This window comes from Zootermopsis nevadensis, unplaced genomic scaffold (genome assembly GCF_977971745.1).
Source record: "Zootermopsis nevadensis isolate Lab colony 2312 unplaced genomic scaffold, Znev_1.0 Znev_ptg000007l, whole genome shotgun sequence".
Classification (NCBI taxonomy): domain Eukaryota; kingdom Metazoa; phylum Arthropoda; class Insecta; order Blattodea; family Termopsidae; genus Zootermopsis; species Zootermopsis nevadensis.
Genome location: NW_028259139.1, coordinates 4,889,146 through 4,914,343, shown reverse-complemented (window position 1 = coordinate 4,914,343; position 25,198 = coordinate 4,889,146). Strand labels below are relative to the sequence as shown.

The window sequence follows — 25,198 nt, the reverse complement described above, 5'->3', positions numbered from 1 at the left end:
GAACATGCGATGGGAATAATAAATTATGCACAATAGGGTACCATGACGAAAATAAAGAATAATTTCTTCTTTTACACCCAAATATCCAGAAAGTTGAATCAGTTAACAGAGGGACAAAATGTGGAAAGAAACCAAAAGAGAGGACGCCACCCGGGGATCATAAGAGACACACACAAGGTCACCGCTTAAGCGGTACTTCCTGTCTCTCCTCGGCGGTCAGTGATGCATTTCCTGCCGGGAGCCGGCATGACAGTTGTGCGAGCATCCATGCCAGCAGCGCCCTGCAGTGTTTTTCCCGAGAACTACGGAGCCGAACATCCGGTCTGATTTTGCGGACCATCTTGTTAGAAAGCCATCGTCGAAGGAAGTCAAAACTAGCCGAATGACAGGGAAGAGGGCATTGTTATAAAAGCTACAGACCGCAAAACAGAACGTTAAATGCGCTAATCAAGTCTAACAATTTGTGGGGTCCGTGATCAGACGGAACGCGATCGAATTGCGGCAGCTAACAGACGCGCAGGTCGCCATTTGCGTCTCTGCGCCTCCCACCAGTCCTAGCGTCCATGTCCTCGGCGTGCGTGCAGTGGGCAGACTGCGCCCTTGGCGCGTAGGGTTTTCGAAGGGCGAACGCTGCTTGGCGTTCAATAGAAGCCGAAATAAGAGAAACGAAGGGGTGGGAGAATTCGGAAGTTTGTCTCGAATCATAATACCAGCATTCGCGTGCAAAGTATATAGTGTGGAAAACCACGAAAAACATCAATCACAAATGCCTGTCTCTGAACCCAGGACTTTTAGAATTTTACGCCGAGACTTCTTCATTGACCTCAGTAACAACCATGCGGACGGACAGGTTTGAATCGCCCATTCATTACGTGTTCGGCTAGTCTGCAATATCCTCTGCCAATTGAAGGGAACTTCACGATAGAAGAGAAACTCCAATCAAATGTACTGAAGGCAAGTAGTTCCAAATACGAAAGTGCCCAATAAAAAGCTGCGTTTTGAAAAGCCTGATGATAAAAACTCGTGAAGGAAATGCGTGAGGTCGCCCAAAAGAGTAGAAGCCGCATAACCACTCTCTCTTGGCTTTACGGTAATGAGATTCGTACTGCTTTATTTTCAACATTCCACTCCACAGACCTTACTTACTTGCGCTCCTACCCGCCTCTCTTTTAATCTTCAAGAGGAATTCTGGAAACTCACAACCCAACCAATTAAATGCGGCAACATCGTGTTCCTGGCGTAATCCCACTTCACTGAAAAAGGATCTTCAACGCAAAAACTGCAGAGACACAATAACGGAGAGACCCGGGTACGAACCACATTTCTATTAATTCACCTGGGCATTTGCAAATGCTTATTTAAAGGTGCACCGGCCTTTAGAATGTACCTATTGATATCTAACTCGTGTTTTTCTTTCCCAGTTTTTCTTACCCGTTCTGTGTTACAGCTTTGGAGATCTGAAGGCGAAGAAATGTGGAGATAAAATTCGGGGGAGGCTTGAAACTATTCGCTTCAGAATACTCTGTCCCCACCCCGACTTCTGTCTAAAACTGTAAAGACTTTGCCTGTGTGGGTTTCGATCTCCAGTCTCGCCGTAGGGGAAGTGCATACTTTGAAGATGTTTGGTAAGAAATGCTGTGAAGAATATCAGGGTCCAGGCAATGCGCAGCTCCACGACTTTGCATTATCAGATCAATCAACAGAAAACAGGACGCGAGTCGCAAGGCATGGAAGAACTCCAACGCGTGTATAATTTCAGTCGGAAAACCTGACAGAAAGAGGCAACTTGGAAGACCTGGGAGCAAATGAGAGGATAATATTAAATGAACTGCCTGTGAAAGACGTGAACTCGATTCACGTGGCTTAGGGTAGGGTCCAATGGGTGGATCTCGTAAACCCGATAAAGAGCAGTTGGGCCCCATAAAAGGCGGGGAATTTTACGACAGGTGAGCGACTACTGGTTTCTCAAAACTAATTATGTTAAATTAAGCTAGTGTTTCATTATAAGTGTGGCCAACAAATAATACAGGCATATTTAAAGAGTGGGGAAGGAGAGGGTTGTACAAGTCTCAGTGGCGAATTCTGCTATGGACGCGAGGTGTGCCGAAATGCTGTGCTGTTCGGCCCCCCTCCCCAATAATCCCACTAAAATGCCAAGGTAAACAACAACGATGATGATGATTCGCCGCGGGTCCAGATTCTACGATGACAGCAATGCCACTCCAGGAAAGTGGACTAATTCTGGTAGCCAGAACACCGCGCAATAAATAGGAAATCGGCCTCCCCCCCCCCCCCCAAACACAAAGCTGCACCCTCACAGTGGCGTGCCCTTGTTTCACCGACTTTGTACGATTTGACGTCTTCTGGGTTGCAGCGCCGTGTAGCCTGGTAGAAGTTCAGAGATTCTCTTCCATGGCAGAAACGGTTATGCCACTCAAAAACACGTGTACGAGACAGACAATTATCTCCGTACACTTGTTTATCATTCGAAACGTTTCCGTGGCACTTTTGCCGAGCCGAACACAAAATTTGATGTTCGCTCTTTGTTCCATTCTTGCTTCACAACACACACACACAAGAGAGACGTCTACTTCAGCTCACACTACGTTCTCAAATGACGGCAATGTATGATGACTTTCAGTGTGTAGATGCAGGAGAAAGCTACTTTGAATATACAATGCTCAGATTGCTCATACATGGAACCATATTTTTTTTCCAGCATCAGTCCCGTTTTCCAGTTGCCGCACTGTGTACAAACATAAAATGCATCACATTTTTGAAAAGACCAAGCCGTAGATTTGGATTCCTGCCTACCTCCAACCACGGACTTCTTCATCAATGCCATTGGAAATCATTTCAGGAAACAGCTGAAGTGTTATACAGTAACGGACACGTTTATTGCAAACAAAGGAACTGAATTAGTGCTAGTGTCCTTGGTCTCCGAGAATGTTCAAGAACAAGGACAGATACAGCGATACGAGGACAGACAAAGGCGCTCCGGGGAGGGATTGACAATCCATTAAGGTCTCAGAAGGCAATGCCAAAAGTTTCATACTAAGACGTATTCCTCGGTTGTAAGAAATAACACTTCCAAAGAGCGTAAAAAGGTAAGAACAGTGCAATACTCCTCTTCCGGCCATGCTAAGGCGCTTAAGTTATACGCGGAGACATGAAAAGTCACAGAGACGCATCAGTTACGTCTACGGAAGAGATTTTCTTTTTCGGAAAAGAATTCTCTTCAGGTGTTAGAACTCACGAAAATTAAAACCACATTCAAGTCACTACAAGACTTGCTTTTACGCACAGCTCCGCGTCGTCTGAAAGCGCGTGTTCCCGCGGTTTTAACGTAAATAAATATTTTGAGGGGCGCATATTTTCTCAATACAGATCGCTTGAGCAATAAGGGACACGGATTTGCGATGCACGACTTGAAGAATACCGTGACAGCGTTCCACAATATCTTCAAGATGCCGACGACTTCTAGCAAGTACTTTGTGTAATAATAATGGTCACGTCGTGAACTGTCCTGCACTTCGCCGTCAGATGAGACGATGTAATGAAACGCATGTCCGACATGACAGCACGATCTGCCATGTGTATAAATAAATAATCCGGGCTTTAAAGCACTGAAATTGAAATCCGGGGCCAAAGCACGGTAATCGATTATGTGTGCCGAGTGTTGTGAGTGGCACTGGACAAGTACTGGTGATTACACCATTAAAACGGACTTCGAACGAGAGCCCTGTTCGCAGTTTGTACGTTCCCATGGCGACCACAGGAGCTCACTTCAGTGAAGTCATACCTGTAACACCTCGTGATTTTCACGTACATGGGAAGACGGCGCCGTCATGAAACGTGATCTGATCGTCAAGTTAGACAGCATCATCGCAAATCATTAAGACGTCGCTTCTGTTTTGAGGCTTAAAATTGCGGTAATAATAATACAATTTCCGACAAGGATCGTTCAGCTATTATTTTTTTACCAACGTGCTGGAAAAGTCAGTACACAAAACGCAACACGCTCTGTTACACACATCATGTAATTCGGTGACATAATATCGAAAACGCCAGTCACTTGTTCCACGACGGCGTGTTCGGAGCCGCGCTCCATCCTACCTCGTCTGGCCCACTAAAGCAACTCACTCACTTTCTTTGCAGGTTTATATGATGATAAGAAACTGGATCAGTAGCACAAAGGAATATTTACTGGTCCGGAGCGTTCAATTAGTGTTTACGTGCTGAGTAGACGCCATGGTTCTTACAAGGCAAAGTAATATACACACTGTGGTCTAAATCAAACGACAAGCTGGCGTTAAGATCCACAATTAATCATTCAGAAGTATTTTGCAGCCTCCGCGCTACGTTTTCAGAAACAAATGAAGTGGGGAAGGCGATCTGCACTTCCAATGACATTAGTTCAACCGCAGATGAGAGGGAAGAAAGGGCTGGGGGTGGAGCAGCCATAACCAAAGTGACGACAATCACTCGAAGGACTGGCTGCCTGAAGTGACCGACAACTACGCAAGTGACAAGCGCCATTTCCTGTCCTGCCTCACCCTCTCAATGGACGCTTCTGATAATTGACTGTCAACATGGAAGGGAAAATACGTATCGTGTTCGCAAAAGAGCTACGAAATGGAGACGGTCAACTCATGTGCAGTCGGGGAAATAAAACAAAATTTCCACGCGGCAAACAACCTAACCTATAGCAAACGTCGTCAAATCACATACTTCAAGGCTCAGAAGGGCGTCACCCTCTAGTCGCACGGCACAGAGAGCACTGCGGTGCTGCGAGTTCTGAGCTGTCTTCACTCGCCTGGGCTCCAGCGCCACGTGTCTTCCATCTCCCGTGCACTGGGCGATCAAAGTCAAGGCAGAGTGGGGAGAGCTCAAACATCTCTGTCCCGCAGGCATCGATTAAAGACTTCCAGTAACACGGTCCAAGTTTTGATTCGCGCTGTATGTTAGCAACAAAATGCCAGATGATCATAACAGTAATTTGGAACATTGTTTGATTTAGTACATATTTAAAAAAAATACGACAAAACATCACGTAATGCAGTGCAGTGTAATGAAGATAAATGACCTTTAAGAATGATGTTGACAAAAAATGTTTCCCTCAGAGCAGTCAAAGTTCACTTTCAGTGCTGAATGGATTATGTTTCGTATTTGGATCACAGGGACGTCGCGACAAACGCGAAGAGCCAGATCTCATTTGCAACTGTCACGTGCTTCAGATCAGAGCGAAACATCCCGTTGTCGTCAATCCAGAAATTACACAGACCTCCAAGCACCGCGCTGTGTCGACATCAAGCCCTTCAAGACTGAATTAACGTCACAAATAAATATTGCGTTACATAGGCCACTCTTGTACTTTTTTTAATCTTCTGCAGTAACTGGAGAACTAAATAATAAGTTAAATTATATTTCTCACAGAACTTGACAATGTTTGTGGGGATTACACACAGCAAAGGAAATATTGATTTCACCGAAGCAGAGAAGACTAATTTCAAATTCTGTCTTTGAGTCTTAAGGCATCGGGTAGGAGAAAGGCAGAGGCTGTCTGCGTATCGGATATGAACTACGGGACTTAACGATAGGACTCGTTAATAACAAGGTTCCTCTACGCGCAGCAAGCGTCTCTTTCTTTGCGTGGCTGTGCAGAACTTCAAATTATATCCCCGAGACCAAACCCTCTCTGCAATTCAAACGTAGGTTAACCACACACACACACTCAGCACGAAGTTACAATTTGCGAGTCTATAACAATCAGCAGTGAATATAACACAGCCTCGGAAAAAATTAAAAGCCTACACAAACGCGCCTCTGAAAAATTCGACACACGCCCCGCGTCAGTGGAGTTTGGTTGAACTGACCGTCAGTGGTAATCTTGGAACATCTGGGAGCTGAAGCCGTCTTGAGGTTACTCCTTTCCATTGCACTGACACTTCTGTCGACTGCAATACGTTCGAGACTACTGAGAGAAGTCGAAAATCGAATACGGAAGAATGTCGGCAGGCCTATGTTCGGAAACAGACATTGGCAAAATAATTCAAAAAGTAACATGAAAAAGACAAGCAGACAAGATAAGAAGAGTTGTGACAACAGTCTGGGGTTAGCAGATGCGATTAGTACTCAAAAAGAATTCCATATTTGACATCGGCCCTTGTCACTTGTATTGGAATGTGGTGTCTGACCTTTAAGTAAAAATACTTAGCATACAACGAAGAGTCATTACAGATTCCCCACCCACTCATTTCAGCTGGCTTAAACGCAAGTACGTCTCCGTGTTAACACTGATCACTTTCGTCCGATTGTAACAAAAACCGAAATGTGTTGACAGATTTTGGCGAAATTCTTCAATATAGAACGCCACAAAAATCCATTCAGTCGCTGTCGAGTTGTTTCGGTCCAGCGAAGAGATCTGATAGGCTCTCTGCAGCATGCGACCGTGTGGAATCACCTCGATCCGCGATTACAGCCAACGCAGCGTAACAAAGTACCCGATTAAGTTACATAGGATACGGCCTACGACGGGCAACGGCCAACATAAATGTGATCCAAGAATTGTACAGGTTTCACTTAATTTGCATGCGTTCCTTGCGCTCAGTGAATATGGGTCTGGGAAGAAATCTGACGTACAGGCTAATTCCATAACCAGACGATTTGGTTAAGTACGTAGTAAAAGTAATTATAAGGAACCAGCAGTGTGGTCGAAAATATTGCATTTCAAAATGTGTGTACTCAAGATGTCTCTTTTAACATTCGTTCTTTGCACGAAGTGCATAGCGAGAACGCATTATGGGCTGGTCCTGTCCGACAGTCCGTCCGGTAGATTCAACTCGAGAACCAGTGGACGGATTTGGACGAAATTTCATGTAGACGTTGTGCCACTCTGCACGCCCTAAAAATCACACTTCGAATATCCTACGAGCGGTGATAACAAAATGGCGGCTGCGGAAAGTCGTGAGGTGTACGCTAAGGTGCTGCGATCTGGTGAACAAAGTGGGAAATATCGAAAAAGGCGGATTTAGTACATGTAAATGCACGCTGCAAACGACGCATGAGGATTTTTTTGCGTGTGCCGGCACGGAATACACGTTCCGAGCTGGTTACAGAATGAAAAAATCACCCGTGGTACTGAACGCCAGAGTTTTCATTAAAATAACGTATGAAATCGCTTTCAAAACTTTTATTATGACAACAGCATGAATGAATGCTCGCTGTTCGTTTAGTTTAGCCTAACAATAAGTTTTAGACTATTAAAATAATGAAACTTCTTCAGTCTTCTACGACATAAATTTATTCTGCTTTGACATGTTAATGACTGAACAGAATTAGTGAACTGCAAGAAACAAACAGGGAACAGTTGTAACTTTTCTCTCTCTTCATAGTCTAAAAACGAAATTATGCGCGACTGCACAGCTTCTCTGTTTCTTGAGCCGAGATTCTCGCTCACCATCAAATTCATATTTAAAGAACAGAAAAACACAGACCTTCCTCCTCGACGTAAGACGACAAATATTCGGCACATTGTATGACATCGCAGAAGTTTGTATTTGTTGCACTTTCAAACGGGGGGGGGGGGGGGGCGTTTGCCATGTATGCCGTTAATTCGAACATCGAATTCCAGTATTTGAAGACATAAGGTAGAGGGCGTGTGGACTGGACTAATCTGGTTCAGGATAGGCGAGGGCTTGTAAACACAACTCCATGTAAGGCACGGAATTCCTCGACCAGCTGAGCGACTGCAGACCTCTCAATGCGGACTGTGCTCTATGGTGTCAGTTACAACAGAGTTACGAGCTTCAAACAACCCCACCTCTGGCCATGTTCAAATACAGCATGTAAATCTGCAGTAGCTAGAAGACGACTGAGTTGAGTGCCTGACGATCCACTTCGCAGGAAAGAACGGCGCTCGACGACGTTCGGTCAAGTGTAAAGGAAACGTGTATACTCGTTGAAAGCAATTAAGCTAAAACAAAAGTTCGTAATGGCGTATATTTATCCACAAAGTCATACACAAGGCGACTCAGTTAATGCAAACGACTCCGGGCGTGAGTGTCCCGCAAGTGGTCACAGTTTGCCCGTTAAGCATCGGCCGCACGGATGATAAATAGTCGTCATGCAGCGACGCAAAGCGACGTTCGCGTTAATTAAAGTGACACGATGCATGCGCCAGCGGACGAGATGAGAGCACTAGCAGTTGCTTTTCATACGAGCGACGCGGAACCAAGGGCCGGGAAAAATGGAGCGAACGCCGAGCAGGAGGCGTGACTGAAGTGAAACTGAGATGTTACGAGGATGCGGCTCGTTATTAATTGAGGCACATCCACACCGAACAAGCTTCCGTGCTGGCAGCACACACTCTGCCCCCCCCCCCTTTTTCTGTTTTTGTTTATGCCAGCCAATGTACGTGCTCGCTTTGCAAAGGGAACTTGTTTTAACGAGCTTATATATTCCATACAATGCAAAGAGTAGAGTGGGGTGGTGTAATAGCTGGAGAACTGATGAACAGCGCCAGTTTCCAAGTTTGAAACCGGCTACTTCCTTTGTGGCGAACAAAATGCGCTGACGTCCCCAGCCCTCGTACGCAAACAAAAAAACAAAAATGTTTTAGAAAACCGACAGGAAACAAAGATCAAGAAATCAGGAGAAAGAACGAGGATCCTAGAGCAAGCTTAAACAGCAGCCATCTTGATTATGATTCGATGTAGCATTGCACGTTATAACACACGTTTCGGAGGCGCGTACTGCCTCTACCGTCGGATAACACAAAACGAGGGACGTAACGGACAAAGGCGCCACCTAACAGCCCCTGCGACTTCTTTCTTCGGGGTTACCTTAAGCCAAGTCTGTTCGAAAAAGTGCCCTCACTAATGAAACTCGAGGCTCTGATTGTTCAAATGTGTGGTGAAAATACGCCGTCGAGTGTTCACGAACGTAGCCGTTCGTGCTTCGGAAGATGAGCGACAGAACGGTGGTCATATTGAATAGATAATCCACGATCCACAAAGGACAAATCCCCATGAATCGCTCTGTGTGTTCACAGACGTATATCTTTCGTTATATGAATACTGAAGCTTTTATTTGGATTTTCAACCGGGTATCATTTCGTGAGCCACGGAGAAAGTGCGTCTTAAACAGGAAGCGTCATGAAACAGCAAATACTGACAGAGGGTAAGCAGTAACTACAAGATGTTCGCTAGTACGGAATGTGTCTGGAATCTTCGACAGGCATGGTCTTTGCAGACGTTCACAAATTTCAACAAATGCCAATGGCGGATATTTGCATTTTGCGTGCAGACTTACAGGAAACGGTCTAAATGTATAATTCTCTAACAGACTGATGAGACAATGATTCATAACACAACTATGCGTGCCACTTCCAGCTGTTTATGATATAGCCTATTTCATACACACAAAGTTTCGGGACTTGGCTCGGCTCCCGTCAATACACACGTCAGTGTAGACGCTCGAAGTCGAGCCGAGAATATTCATCCTCAAGGAAAGGACACGAACGTAGTCTGTCCGTAACTTTCAAACACTGTTAGTTACATCCTAATCAGTTTCTGTCTCATGTGCTGTATCCGTTTCCCGTGGGACAAAACTGGAAACGGGAATTAAAGCGAAAGCCACTCAAAGGAGGGATTCAAACTGAATGTTGATTCCCCTCAGCAGGGAGCCAGCCGTTCTGGCATGTACATACCGCCTTGGGGAGCTGACAGCATCAGTCAACGAGGGGAAGACAACAGGAGATCCTGCTATTCAGGATGCTGGCTTCGTGAGCGGGTTGCATCGTAGCATAAACGGCCTCACATATCCTCCTCTATGCGCCCGCGAAGCCTCGGCTGAGCCAGGATTCCGCCACCTGGGAAGACGCTTCATGAGACCAGGCGATTGTCACGAGATCCGCTGAGATCACGCCCTTCGCCGTTGGCTGGCGCGGGGCTACTAGCGGATTAAATGAACGGGAATGCACAAAACATCAACGTGTGGTTGTGCTGCAAGGGTAGGTTTTGCGCCCGCCCCATCTGCATATATACAGTACGTAATGCACGCGTACTTTCTAGACGGGTTGTCCCGCCCAAGAAGAGAATCAATTTCCAACAGACGCCCTCACAAATGACGCCTTTAAAACATTACAACGTGTCTAGTGCTTGTAAGAGTTGGGAAAAATGTCAATTTATTTTAGACTGTATTGTTAGCAGGGAAATTTAATTCACCAGCGTTAAGAGAAGATGCCTTTCCGAATGCTTTATAGTTCACATGAACCCTGTCTTGAATACATCAAAAGATGAAAATTAAGTTATTTTAAAAGACACGTTCTGCTGCTTCTGTTTTCGCTCCAAGAATTCCAAAGAACGGCGATGAATTCTGCCAACCATAAAATGGCCACTTCGCAATCTTTTCAACTGAAGCATTATCGAATTTCTAAAATAAACCAAACTACACAGATCAGCCTATGCCAGGCCAGAGAAGAAGTCTCTAACTTAAGACGGAGAACGAAAAATGTGCTGCATGGACAAGGCTTTCGCGCATGTCGTGGGGGCAAAATCTTCCGAAAAGAAGCTGGTCCACTGCCACTTCCGCCAATCCGTTTCACGTGACCTGGCTATTCGCGGCGGCGGAGAAGCCAGCGACTTAACCTATGACACGAATACGTAATTAGATACGTACGTTCTTGACACTGTCCAACTGCAACCAAAAAAAATCAGCCTTTGAGCATTAAGCAGTTATATTTGCTTCGGAACAGACTGTACAAGCCCCACGCCAGAAAGCACATGGCAACTGCTTGCATGACGCAATGGTCTGCGCGGTTTCGACCACGCCAGTGTCACCTTCAGTGTAGCAACTGCCGTGTTCTCCGCCGAGTGTGCGGTACATCTTCACGCCCTATTTGCCTAATCGCATGTCCACAAACCATCCCACACATCATCTTTCAGCTCTAAATCAATGGTACCCAAAGCTCTCCTCGATGCCAACTGCTTCGCCGTCCGCATATTTTAGAACGAATTTACACACGCGCGATTCAGAAAAAACCAAGTACATGTTAGTATCTCGTCATCAGAAGACAGGCGGGCAAAATTATCTTAGGGTGGCTAATAAATCCTTTGAAAGGGTTACAAAGTTCAAATATTTGGGAACAACAATAACAAATCAAAATGATACTTGTGAGGAAGTTAGGAGGAGACTAAATTCCGGAAATGCTTGCTACTTCTCAGTCCAAAATATTTTGTCTTCCCGTCTGATTTCTAAGAACCTGAAAATTAAAGTATACAAAACAATAATCTTGCCTGTTGTTTTGTATGGGTGCGAAACAGGGTCTCTCACTCAGAGGGAGGAACACAGGAATCGGGTGTTGAGGAGGATATTTGGGCCTAAGAGGAAAGACGATGGGGCGTGGAGAAAAATGCACAATGACAAGCTTAAAAATCTGTACTGCTCCCCCAGTATTGTGAGGGTGATTAAGTCGAGAAGAATGAGATGGGCGGGACATGTAGCGCGCATGGATGGGATAAGAGGTGTGCACCAGGTACTGGTTGGGAAACCTGAAGGGAAGAGACCGCTGGGGAGACCTAGACGTAGATGGGATGATAATCTCAGGCGGGATCTATGGGAGATAGGAGTTGAAGGAAACTGGATTTTGTTGGTCCAGGACAGGGTCCGGTGGAGGGCTTTGGTTAATTCGGTGATGAACCTTCGGGTTCGGTAAGCCATCTAGTTAGTTAGTTAGTTAGTTTACACACGCGCGAATGAAAACCGTGGCACCGAATATCTTCTGCGGGCGTCTCTTCAAAGCAGCGACTCTCACAAACGACATGCAGAAACACAAAAGATTCCATTCATCTCAGAAGCCACATGGTTTGAAAAACAACGCAGAGTAACTTGCACATAATTTGCAATCCATAATCGTTCTTTCACTCAACTCTATAATCAATGCGGTTTAAAAGGCGTCGTTAAGTGAACCAAAAACCAGTCAGTCCATCGGCTCAATCACGCGGGGCAAAACGAAGCTGCAACTCCACAGAACGAATCGGAGAAGGTAATTTTTTTAAGGACATTACCCGCACGCAAAGCAATCACTGTGACCGGCGGGGAGGGGGCGTCCCCCCGCCCTCTTCAGTATCGACAAATTAATTGCGAAGGACCCTTAGCTCCGTCCGACCATGTTACGTCATGGGCTTACTGGCTTTCACGCTGGGCCGTTCCTGACTCCACCACCAAGAGCTTCAAACTGCCTCAGTTTTAATGTTTAAAAGTGAAATTATTTTGTAAACAAACATTTTTGAGCCTGCCAGTCACAGCTGAGATGTGAATTACTTCGTTACTCTAACCGGCAATGATTTATCCGAGGATCCATCTACTCTACAGAAGGACGCCAAAACTACCGTCTCGCCAACTCCGATGAAAGAAATCTTAGGCAAAATCAAATCGAGAATGGGACTGGCAGGGCATGAAGCACGCATGAGATAAATGAGAAATGCGCACAAAATTTTAGTCGAAACGCCAGGAAAAAGACACACCTGAAAGACACGGGCGTAGGCGGGAGGATAATATTAAAAAATCGTATTAAGCAAACGGCGTGAGGGTGGACTGGATTCATCTGGCTCAAGTTAGGGTCCAATGGCGGGCTGTTGTAAACACTGTGACGATCCTTCAGGTGCCTCACAAAACAGGAGATTCCTCGACTAGTTGAGAGGCCATTAGTTTCTCAAGGGGACTCTGCCCCTCTCGTTAACTGTTCGTTAAAACTAACATGACAGGTGCGAGGATGTGTGAAGTGGGATGACACCAGCGCCACTCGGCGTGCAGTCTAAGAATAACAGCACTGGAACGAAGAAAATGGGTTGGTCTGAGGATAACAAACAGTTGTTCTTCAATACGTCGTTTGTGTATGGCGCGTTAAAAGGCAGGGAGCTCAGGCAAACTCTAGGATGCAATATGCACCACACAGAGAGCGCCGCTTGTTTAGGATATTTATCCAGAAAGGCCCGTCGACCAACTGAGGGAAACGGAATTTTCTTGGCAAAACGTAATCGCTGCAACGAAGAAAATCTTAGATGACACGACAACTCAAAAACCTAACCCCCACAATGCACAAAGCTAAACCCTTCGTGGAAACTGGGGAAGACGGAGCTGGTTGCAACAGTTGAATATAGAAAATCATTTTGAACTTTGCACTGGTGCATTCCAAATGGACCCCGGCGGAGCTGAAGGCGAAGGAGCGTTTGAAATAAGTGACTGAGTACAAAAGTGTAGAAATTCTGGTAGTTTATCGAACAGCAGCGGTGCAGAGAGGTCGAACCCTGAACTCTACCCAACGTGGATCAGTCCGCGCTTGCCAGTCCACTCCCCAAACGAATACTCCCCTCCCCCCTTCCTGCTCGCTTGAGCACAAAGGCAGAAGATCGACCCTCGAAGTCACGCGGAGCCGTTTCATGTGCAAGGATCACCGTCTCTTACATTTTGAGACTTCCGGCTGGCTGTTCGACCGCGTTTGGGTTCTGGTTACGTCTCTGTACAGCCACACCAAGAAATTAAACACTCACCTGAACCACGATTATTCGTAAGGTTCGACACACAAACTACCCTTAATGTCTCCAGTACAGAACAGAGCCCTTGTTGACTGTGGCGTCTCTTACCGTCGGAATGTGTATCTACACGCCTGCCATCTATGAATGCAAAGCAAAGCCGCGCCTCCACTTGCAGAAAAAAACATTTCACTTTCATTTGCATGTTTATTTCCTACGAGTCCGCTATCTTTTATCGCGTAAACTTGTGATGATTGCACAGAGTGGTGCTATTTCCCACGTAATGGCCACTGCGTGACAAGCCATTTACACTTTAGGCGAGGTAGCCATCGGGGTTGGGGGGCGCGCTGCGAGTAATCACCGATCCAATCTCCTGCCCGCCAAATTTATTTTACTTTCGTTGGTCCTTTACACAGTCAATAACAACTTTAATAACAAACTCGTCGATGCCACTTTTACCTTTTTCACTTGAACATCATAAGCATCTTCTGGGTGCAGAATGCGGCCCGCTGGCCGCAAGTTGAAAATGGATCATTGCAAGAACTCTGCATTCTCACATCGCAGAACAGAGAAAAATATCGCTGCCTGGAGCAGGAATCGAACCCACAAAAGCAGTGCTCGAGTGACAGTTCTCGCAAATTAATTTCCTTTGCAAATAAGCGCAAAACTGCGCAGACTGTAAGTTCCTGCGTCTTTAGGCGCACGGAGTGCAGAACTTGGATGCAGTAACGTCATGGCTGGGTGACTTCGAATTTTCATCACAAACCCACTCAACAGGATTCCATGAAATTCTGGGGCCCACCCAGCCTCCTCTACAATGGGTACCGGGGTCCTTTCCCGGGGGTGAAGCCGGCCGGGGCGTGATGCTGACCACTCACCCCATCTAGTGCCGAGGTCAATGAAGACGCCTACATGGCGTATAGTGGGACAAACTTTACTTTACTTAAGAAGTTTTGAGTGTTTTGAAATAAATTATTCAATGTCGGAATTAAATGCTGGTATGTAAGTCCTTGCAGATGTCCCCATCTTTAGACTTGAAACTGTTTCAATAAACCCAAGGGCAATGAAGTTTGTCATCAGGTAGAGAGAGCGACCGAGTCCTCTCATGTGTGTTGGAGCATCTGCTTCAAAACGCTGGTGACAAATTCATACAAAACTGTCGTGGGAAATTCTGAGGAAAAACAAGACAAAAGACCATGTCGTAGATGGAAGGGTGATGTTAAAATTTGCATTGAATCCCTAGAGTGCGTGTGCTAGACAAGTCTGGCTCAGGGCAGGGAACAGTGGCAGATCGCTGTAGAGACGCTAATGATATTCGGCTTCAGCACAAAGTGTGGTTGATACTTTGACTAGCTGAGCGACTATCAGGTCTCAAGAAGCACCTCGCTCTATGGCACTGGACACATCAAATCTTAAACGGAAAGAAATGCGTCCACAGCAAATCGTGTGCCCAGGAACGCAACATCGGCAGTTCTTTGGTGATCCAAACGCAACTTTTGTGCTGAAGCGTGCCGTTTCCATTAGAGTCTCAATTCTTCAAGAGATGTATCTTTTTACAGACTCATTAATTTCATTGCCATTCTTCGGCGTTCAGCCGCCCGTGGAGCCCCGCGCTTTGCTCCATGTCGCAAGGGCTGACAGTAATTACGATGGCGGGGAGTTACAAGCTTCACATTCTTAATCCTGATACCAGCGGTATCGACCCGTGCGTCTTTTCGGCAGCAATCTCAAGCGAGCCCGAAGACGTCGCAAGGCCTACCTGCTCAGGAGCGTCGCGAGCAATGTTAGTTAATGTCACTCCGACCTTCGAAGCCGACAAAATCGTGCAGATCCGTTCTCTTTGAAGTAAAAATTTAATTAGGAACGCAAGATTTAGTTATCAAGGAGTCGTCACTTAGCAGCATCAATGTTGTGTTATATGAATAAATCTTCGAGCTTAAGCTTAGATGTTTATGTTACTGTTCAGAAAGAAGCACTCTGCCCCAATGCTACTCGTGACACCTACTCCAGAGTCTCATTTCTCGTTGGCCTCTGGACCTGTGCAGTAATGAAGTCTTCGTCGTCAGACCCGTTTAATGAACCGCTTCATCCATTCCAATTAGGGACAACGGAGACAGACAGACGCCGCTCTGATTTCTTAATGCCCTGGAACAGAGGCAAGAAACCTTGCGGAAGGGGGGCATACGAGGCTAGCGTAGCGGCACACGCCGATCACTACCTTTTTTAGGAGTATATGTCCTGAATTCCACTGCTGAGAATCTTCGTTTCGAATGAGTGACATTGCACTGAGCCGTGAATCTTCCTTAGTCGTTCAGCACCACTCCATGAACGCAGGTAGGGAGTGGTCAGCGTCACGCTCCAACAGCTTTACCCCAGGGTACTTATTGGACACAAGGAGGACCGGACCCCAAGGTTAGTCTGGAGCAAGGCAAATTCCGTGCCTTCAGCAACTGACTAAACCCAATTTTGAGACCTTCGCGTTTTTTTTTTAAAGACGGGACTACGAAAGACAAGGTCCTAATCCAGCAGCTTCACGCGCGTTCCATTAGTCCTCCAGGAAAACATGGGCGCAGTGCCTAAAATATGGCACTACTAGTTTCACCCGGACTCATCTGCATCTCTCAATCACAAACAGTCGACGTAATAACTCCAGCAGTTGATCTAGTGTCATAAAACACCCGTGCAGACAATAAAACAAGCATATAACTGCAATTCTCGTACTCACTGTGCATGAGAAGGGAATTCCATACCAAAAACGTGTAAACGTCGCTCAAGTGGCGTGTTCCACTTCCCACATTAATTAATTACTCACAACAAGCGAGTGCCAACAACACAGCACGGGCGTATGAAATCACCTGAAACTTCGTGAATTTCAACTTGATCTGTAATGAACATAACACAAAGATAATGGAAACGTTAATCATTTAGACCAAACAGAGCTTAACTAGGACTAATCCGCAGCAGAACGCCAGGGCACAGAATTCGAAACGACTGCTTGACTGGTCTTCGCGTTTCCTGCGAAATAACAGACGTATCCTGTCTCGCCCTTGACATGAAGCTCTCGCATTATCAGCTACGACTGTTCTGCTTCATGCTCCCCCCCCCCCCCCCCCCCCCACCATCCACTCGCTCGCTCAAAGTACGACGCGACCGAAGCCACGGAATGCAAACACGCTTTTATACATACCGCATCTCACACCTTGAGGCAATACCGAAAGAGTGGATGAAGTACAGGCAGAGGGCGTGCGAGTCTCAAACGCAGCGAGCGCAGTGATGAAACATTATAAAAAGAACAAACGAAGCACTCAGTTTATGAAACGAGTCAAAACAACGTACCACCTAGCGCAAAGGAACGAAAGCGAACTCCATTATTTTCTGTCTCACTGAACTTGTACCAGCCCCGTGTCCCGTCCCGCCCCGTCAACACCCAGCCCCATCTGGGCACAACGCGGGAAAGCGCATAAGAATTCAGTGCGCTACAGAAATCGACGGAAATTTGCGATATGAGACATCGCTCATTATTAACGTACAGCTCGGGAAATACAAACTCAAATAAGAATGCAGACCAACACCATACTTCCCGGGACTTCATGTAAAACGTGAATTCCTCCCTGGTAGCCGAACCAGCAAATCCAACACCGACAACACCAAAGCCCGCCACCATACACGTTCCTGAGCCAACTCCATCCATTTGCCATCCTCACGGCCCACCTCCCTAGATCCATCTTGATTTTACCCTCCCATCTCCTTCTTGGTGTGTCTGATAGTCGTTTTCCAGGATTCCGAACGACAATTCCGTATGCGCCCCTTGCATCCCCCGATGCGTTCTATATGTCCAGCCCATCGGAGCCTTCTACATTTCGCTATATTCTCTGTGCTGGGTGACCCGTACAATTCACGCAGCTCCTCGTTATGAAATATTCTAAATTTCCCGACTTATTTCATCCCTCCTGGGTCCAAATATCCTCCTAAGCACCGTTTTCAAACACTTCTTTCAAAGTAAGAGACCACGTTTCACAACCATACAAGACAACAGGCACAATCATTGTTTCACACGTCCTGATCTTTTTAGTGTTTTTGATAGTAAACGAGATGATAACAGTTTTTGAATTGAGTTAAAACAAGCTTTCCCCGAATGTACTCTGCTCTTAATTTCATCATGGACCTAATTTCTATTTGTTATTGTTGTTCCCAGATACTTAAAAATTTTGAAACATTTTCAAATGATGTGCTACTTTTATAATAATTATGTTCCGCCGTTACTGCTGATGTAGATCCCGTATTAAGCCCATGTATTTAGTTCTGTCTACATTTACGACTGGGCCAGTTTCCTTTCTAGCCTATATTAGAGTTCAAACCCGAATTTCTCCTTTTATAAAATAAATGAACCAGAAGCGTCAGACATCAGCATTGCCTAGGGAAATACTTGAAGCGACGGGACAACTACGCGGGACACAGCGTTCGGCGTATGTATGCTTAGTCTTTATGCCAAATTCTTCACAAGAAAAGGTCACCTCGTCCACTAAATGACAACCAGTCGCGTAAAACTTGTTTTGTTTTTGTTTTTGTTTTTTTTTGGGGGGGGGGTCGCGCGAGAACAAAGCTCCGAGGAAAAATATTTGGACAAGAAAGCTGACGTCACGAAAGACAGCAGAAAATTACATCAGGGAAGCTTCGTAATTTGTACTTTTAATGTAATATTATTGGCACGATTAAGTCGTGAAGCACTGTACGCGCAAGATGAATCAATAAAAGACGTTGGTTGGCGAACAGATACTGAGGAGGCCATTTTAAAGGTTTTGGCGCAGGCGACACAATAACAATGAAACGGGCTGGTGAGATGTGCGGATCGGGAAGGAGTCCAAAGGCGAGCTGTCGTGAACACAGTGTCCAACATTCCACTCCGGCAACTTAAAAAATTCAACGACCAGCTGATTAACCACTGATCAGTGATGGAGGGTTCTGTACCGAGCAGCTGCTTAGGGGCCTCATTGCAATGGTACAAATAACAATGTCGTTCAGGAATATCACCCGAAGCCACGTAACATTTGTAACCCAATAATTGTAGCGTCGACACACAAAGCACGAGGAAGGAACGGCGTCTACACGCACGTGACTGCTAAAACCTTTCGGCGTTCGGCAAGAAGAGGCAAATGGATCCAGCACTAGTCTGACTGCCTGGGGTGACATAAGTCCCCCCACCCCCCGATCAATACCAATACGCCTACCAAGAAGGGCCAAAGTCGATACAAATTACGTTTGGCTTTCGGCCTTATAACCCAGGATCAAAGATACAATTTCGGGACGCAAATCGCAACGTCAATGGAAAGGGAATAAACAATCCTTTAAGCCCACGCCTGTACGAATTCGAGTCCATAAACTTTCGAGGGGACAATGCCGACGCGATATTAAGCCACGCCCATAAAAAGTAATATGGAAAATGAAAGCACCGCATAGCATTCTTGCTCCTGACATATATACTACATGCAGGGCGTCCCGTATTTAATTCCAATCCCCGAACAGAAAGTTTAAAATGAAACATTAAAATGTAGCACAGTAGGCAGCTCAATGTGTGAGCAGTTCTAAGCAGAAATGCCGTACAGTGTCCGCGGACCGCGTTCTTAGCCACAATCTCCTGACCGTGTTTTTTTTTTTTTGCAAAAAAATGAACAACTGTGTCGCTCATTTGAATTCGGATAGTTGGGCTTGTAAGTGAAATCCAAGATCAAATAAACACACAACACAACTAATATCCATTTAACTTCATCACTTGATTTTACACATTTCCTAAAAGCAAACACCAATGTAACTTCACGGTAACAAGAATGTGCGCCATTAATGTACGTGTCATATTTTGTACCAAATGTGTTTCGTCCTGTTAAATGAGATGATTAACGATGATAAACTGGAAATAATTGCAGAAAAGATCCTTGTTTTAGGGCATTCCGTATCACTTCTTGTGCAAAAGGTCAGTCCCGTTTGCTGCGCCCTTTTTGTTTCGTGACGAATATTATTTCCGTTGTCCTATCAACTCACGGGCTCATACCGAAGCTCCATGTCGTCGGCTTCCAAAGCAAGGGTTCCGCAGACCGCCACCGCGACTACAAGCACGCAGTTCTCAATCAAGGTCGTTTCATGGTTTTTTAAAACATCCCAACAGGCGTCTTACTGTTGAGCCTATATTACATCACCGTTCCTCTCCGTTTAAGGCATACATACAAACGACAACCATCTGTTGTAATTCCTTCAAGAACAGTGCCCCGAGTTACGAGAAACAAAACTTCTCCTCACAGACCAGCAGAGGAAGAAAATCAAACCAATAAGTTTTCATGTGACATCGTCGCCTTGCCGTGGTCGTCATCCAGCTGTTACAACGTTCGAATCTTCAACAGCTGGGGCAGCAGAGTCATGCTTCACTTGCTCGTCCACCTGCGTCGGCCTGAGCCTCGTCGATGCGATGCGCTCAGTTCAACGACCACCTCGCTCCAGCACGCTTTCCTTACGTCGTCTGTTTCTGTTCATGCAAACATGCAACACGCTTCCCATTAGTAATTCGTTTCCGCACTGGCTAATGACGCGTACGTTACCAACGTTTTACACGAACAAATGAATCGAGCACGTCGTCTGTGCAATGCATTTGCCTTAAACTAGGAACACGCGTGTTTCGCTGTCATTTCACGAGATTCGTTTCTGCCGCAGACCCAAACCTCTGCACTTTCGTCTCCACTGCGTCAGCCTACAAGAAAGAATGACACAAACTGCGCCAGCTACGAGAACTTTATGACGGCGTCTCCTGAAGATCGCATAAGCAAACCAAATGCATGTAACCACGCACAAGACTAAAAGCCAAGACACGCAATCAGTCAACGTCACAAACGTTTAGAAAAACCTGCATACAGCTTGTTGAGAACCTGGTAACGCCTCGGCTGTTACAAAATTCACCTGAGTTAAAAACCCAAAATTCATTACCGCGTGTACACAAATCCCACGAATATCCAGGACCATGAGCCTTACAGAGTCGTCTGAAGACAATTTTCTGAGCCTAGTGTTCTTGAAATAAGAATGAAGGCTAAATAAAACCAAACTGACGTCTTGTTTGATGACAGTGTTGTCATTAATGCTACCCACATGGCAACTGTACACCAGGTGATGAGTCGCATTTCGTTCCACGCAGTGGTTATAGTTTAAACAGATGAACTGTACGGCGTTCCACAAGAAAGCCTAGTAACACGTTAAAAAGGACTCGGAAAAATCGTATCGACCTCGCACCTTTGCGGAATACCAGCGAGATATAGCGGCTGGCGGCTCCAAGCTGAAATGTGTTTATGTCCCTGGAATCCAAACAGATATATCACGACACGGGATTCGAGCACAACCACCCAGTCCGCACGTACGTCACCTGCAAGACAATGGAAACAGAATCATCGGCTCCCTCCTATTAGATACGCTCAGTGGCGTCACACAAGAGCATCTGACACATCATCAGTTGCTGCTAAGTATCAGTCAGATTTGCTGATTGATTAACAGACTGTGCGAATATTTATCTATGTGTTTGTGGTGACTTTCTTCTGGGTTTTCGCGCCGTGTGGGCCCTAAGCTCTGAAGAAGGAGACAGAATATTTTTATGAAACGTTGGCATCTACCGACGAGTACACACGGCCCCGAAACCTGGAACATCATCACCATCGTCCTCACCGCCGTGATAACCTCAAATCACATTTATTTGCGAATTTATTTGCATCTTTGCTTTTTCAACGACTCTGTCGGTTCAGCAGCCATGACAGGATGAGCCACAAAGGACAACGCGTGACCCTGGCAGCACGGATGGAATACTCCGGAGGACGGTGTGACAAAAACCAACAAAACGGCAGTACGTCGCTATCCTGTTCGCCGACGTCGGGATCTACGTCCCCTTGCCGTAGAGCGTCTGCAGTTTTCGGTGTTGCCATGGTGACACGAAGTGTGTTCGTTAATGCTAAAGCAAACAAGTACACGGAGGCAAATGACGAGAATTAAAAATCCCAAGAAAATGTAATAAGGACTGTTAGTGAAACAGCTGAAGTTGACAGGAATTTCCTGACATCCGTCAGCGCAGAAAGCTTAATATCTCTGAGACAGATTTACAGGTAACCGAAGCGTTTTCGCTTTGCAAACACACACGAGTAAACGTTGCACCGCCTTTGCTACTACAGCAGCAAACGCGTTTGTTCCCGGGATCCAGACTGAACGCGAACGGCGTCGAAAGACGCCGTAGTCAGACCGAAGGAAAAACGACGTCTACCGGAAACGCGCTGTCCGCCATGTTACACCAACAGCGATAAACGGTAATTACGAAGAGTAACTGATCTGCAGCGTGTGATTTCGGTTGGTATACATGATAAAACACTTCTACACTAATACGTATTTACATTAGTTGAAGCCTGTGTGCACTTATCATAAATCTATGCTAGTTCAACACATGGCATGCCCCGAACAAACGAAAAAACAAACAAACTTGGAGGTTCCCAAAAATAAAATCAAACTGATCATGGCTGTCTTCTGGGTTGCAGCGCCGTGTAGTCTGGTGGACGTTTACCAACGTTTCAGAGGTTCATCATCAGGACGATCGTCCTAATGATGGAGGCTGCAACGACCTCTGACACGTTGGTAAACTTCAAACACACTCGTGGTCCTATGACGACATGAACAACACAGAAAGCAGGGAAATCCGTAAACATTTGCAGCATCCGAACGATCGGACCAGCACGAGACGGGTCAGTGTCACCACACATATATGTCGTATGTCACGTGACAGTTTCATTCATCGCACCAAAAAATTCGCCCAGTCCCCCACATGCAGTCAGCGCTGACATGCTGACGTCCGTTGTTCAATGCAGACAGTTAACGTGCAATGTTCTCATCAAGGGTAATGACAATTTGTGCGTCAGTATCACTCGCGATGTCCGCATTTAAATCGGGGGAACAGTCAGTTGGGCAGACACACGCAGATTATTAACGGGAATTGGCTCACAGCGCCGCCACGCGAGACGGCAGTCGCGCGCTCCCAAGAAAGAGCCTCGCTGACGGAAGAGTCCGCCGACCCACTGCGTGGTCCCACGCTCGGTAGAACCTTCAGAAAGAAAGCCTAACACTGCAATCGAAACCCGTCTTCTGTATAGATATCACGTGACTTGCAAATTGCATTCCCTGCACTTTCCAACATGCGGTCTTCTGCGTCTTTATGTCGTATGGTCTCCGAAGTGGCAATTACATGGCGGCATAACCATAAGACCAACATCGACACATTACCGCCGTGAGAAACTCAAATCTCAGATACTCAAAAACGCCAACATTAAAAATAAGCACTGGGCGTAGTTCTGAGTCAGCGCCATCTATAGATATATATTTAAAACAAGGGAAAAGTCTGGTCCCAACAACAAAGTTGCAATAATTAACTGGTTATGAGTCCAAAGATGGCAGCCTTCTGAGTTGTTCTGCTGTGTAGTCTGGTAGAAGTTTACAGACGTTTCAGAGGTCCTTCCTGCCTCCATCATCAGGGCGTTCCTACAAGACTACACTGCGCAACAACCAGGAAGACAGCCAACTTTTAGACTCGCCGCCCTGAGAACCTACAATATCAGGGGTCATGTGTCAGTGAATGGTCGCCAATTCAGATAGGAATTGCAGATATGTAAGAAGGCTGTATCGGCTTAAGAAGTTAGGTAACACCTCATAAAATGTGATAATTATAAATGGCGGGCTCTTTGACAGACGGGAGAAATAATTTAAGATGCCATTCATTAATTCTGATGATAGAAACGCGAAACTCCGAGGCAAACACCGAGGATTTAAAATATTACAAGAAAACAAGGAAAAACTTTTTAACTCAGGTGCTGACGGACTGACAGTCCATAATTTTGGAAGGAATTCATAGGAAAACTCCACGCCCCTGTGCACCAATACAGCGTACTTGCCTAGAATTACAACAGCACTGACCTCTGAACGTGTGACTGCGTGCTTCTGTAACGACTGGAGTACAACAAATGTTACATACGTGACTACTCCCACGGATATTTTCTTCACAGAATCAACATTATCGAAATGTACACAGTTTCCCCACCAGAGTCCAAAACCCTGGATAAAATGACACTGCCTGCTAAGATTCTTCACCTGAACTCTTATTATGTTTACCAATAAACATTACAGAACACGGAATTACATCACAAAAACGACACACTTGGCAGGGAGCAGCCGAACAGGTGACAGAGAAACTAACACTGTAAAACGAGCAATTTCCTATTAATAACAAAGTAAAAACAGATCCAAATAAGCAAGCTCAAAATACAGCAAAAGTTAGCTTTTGAACAATAAAGTCTGAAAAGCATTAAACCGAGAATTAGCAGGTAAATATATCGACTGTCAAAGGTAAATAATTCACGGTATTAGGTCCATACACAAACCTAGCACGTCATTAAATTAAACCCGAAGTTGGCTGCACCTGCTTTCCAAACTAGAATCTACAAACAAAACAACACGAAACACTGAGATAACTTGTATGAATTATGACTTACTTCCAAGATCTTCAATGGACATCTGGTTCAGTGAGCTTTTCACAAATATTAGAGTGACAATGTTGATAAACTATGACTGTACGATAGTAACAGAACCACCACGGAACAGACTTTTGCACACAAAACTTACAAGCCTGCGACTGTAGAGCCGCCATCTTCCACTGGAGTTCAGTACCAACATGACGAACCTAACCGCGTGGCACCTGGGTTACTGCGTTTATGATTAAAATAATGTGAAATTTGTGCTGGGGTAAATCGTAAACACGCCAGCGGATTTCTGTCTCTTTAGTTGTTTTTTTCTTTTTGTGTTTTAAGAATAACAAATGTCGCGAATTCGAAGTTAATATGTGGCAAACGTAATGCAGATAGAAGCAGCGTACCCCACTAGTCGAAAACGAGCAGATAAATTGAACACTAAATTTTACGATTATTAAACTGATCTTTCTTGACAGATTTCCCGTGGACACTGACATACATTGTGAGAAGTACGAGCTCAAGTTCTTCCCAGAGCAACGGTGAAGCCACAACGGAACGGGACAAAAAAGTGACAACGGAGGGGGCCGGGGAGGGGAGGGCTTACACAGACTGAACTGTGCAGTGTCTTTGGTTCACGATCAGTGCAACTCGCAAGCGGACAGCAGTGCCTTGAACGTACGATGACAGTCAGCGTCTCCAGGGTTGTTCCAGACAGTTGGCGAACATGCTCAAGCGTTACAGGCATGGAGAGAGAGGAAAAAGTTTTGACTATCTTTCTTTGCCTTTATCTTTCGTGAAAATTTAAAAAGGCCGTGGTCTATGTTTAGTTTCTATCTGCGGTTTTTGTTTTCACTAGAACTTCGGAGAGTGAAACGTTAAGCGGGCAAAGGAAAAAAAAAAGACGGGCGAGGCACAGCACATTCAAAACGAGTACCAAGAGCAGACGCGGTTAAAAGGGAAACGGCGAAGCCTAGTGATGGAACAGCACGAACCTCAATACAAAGCAGCCCGCGACGCGCTGACAACGCCACTCCCCCCTGGCCAAATACCAGGAACGACACGGGAACACCGCGGTGTTAACACGTAACCAATACGAACACTGGGTGGGTTAATTCCTAAGCTGTAACTCGCGGTTAA

The 25,198-nt window shown here is 45.7% G+C and overlaps 1 protein-coding gene across 8 annotated transcripts in view; it reads right to left on the bottom strand.

Moving 5' to 3' along the window:
• Positions 1 to 25,198, bottom strand: part of LOC110830707 (tyrosine-protein phosphatase non-receptor type 13) — a 162,667-nt gene that overhangs the window by 57,271 nt on the left and 80,198 nt on the right. Inside the window, exon 1 of one of the 8 annotated variants that reach the window (XM_087344044.1) lies at positions 24,086 to 24,252. The exons of the other annotated variants lie outside the window; for them this stretch is intronic. Within the exon in view, the coding sequence (XP_087200170.1) occupies positions 24,086 to 24,107 (22 nt within the window). The 5' untranslated portion in view covers positions 24,108 to 24,252. Of the gene's footprint in view, positions 1 to 24,085; positions 24,253 to 25,198 lie in introns of those variants that run through there. 8 annotated transcript variants of the gene reach the window in all.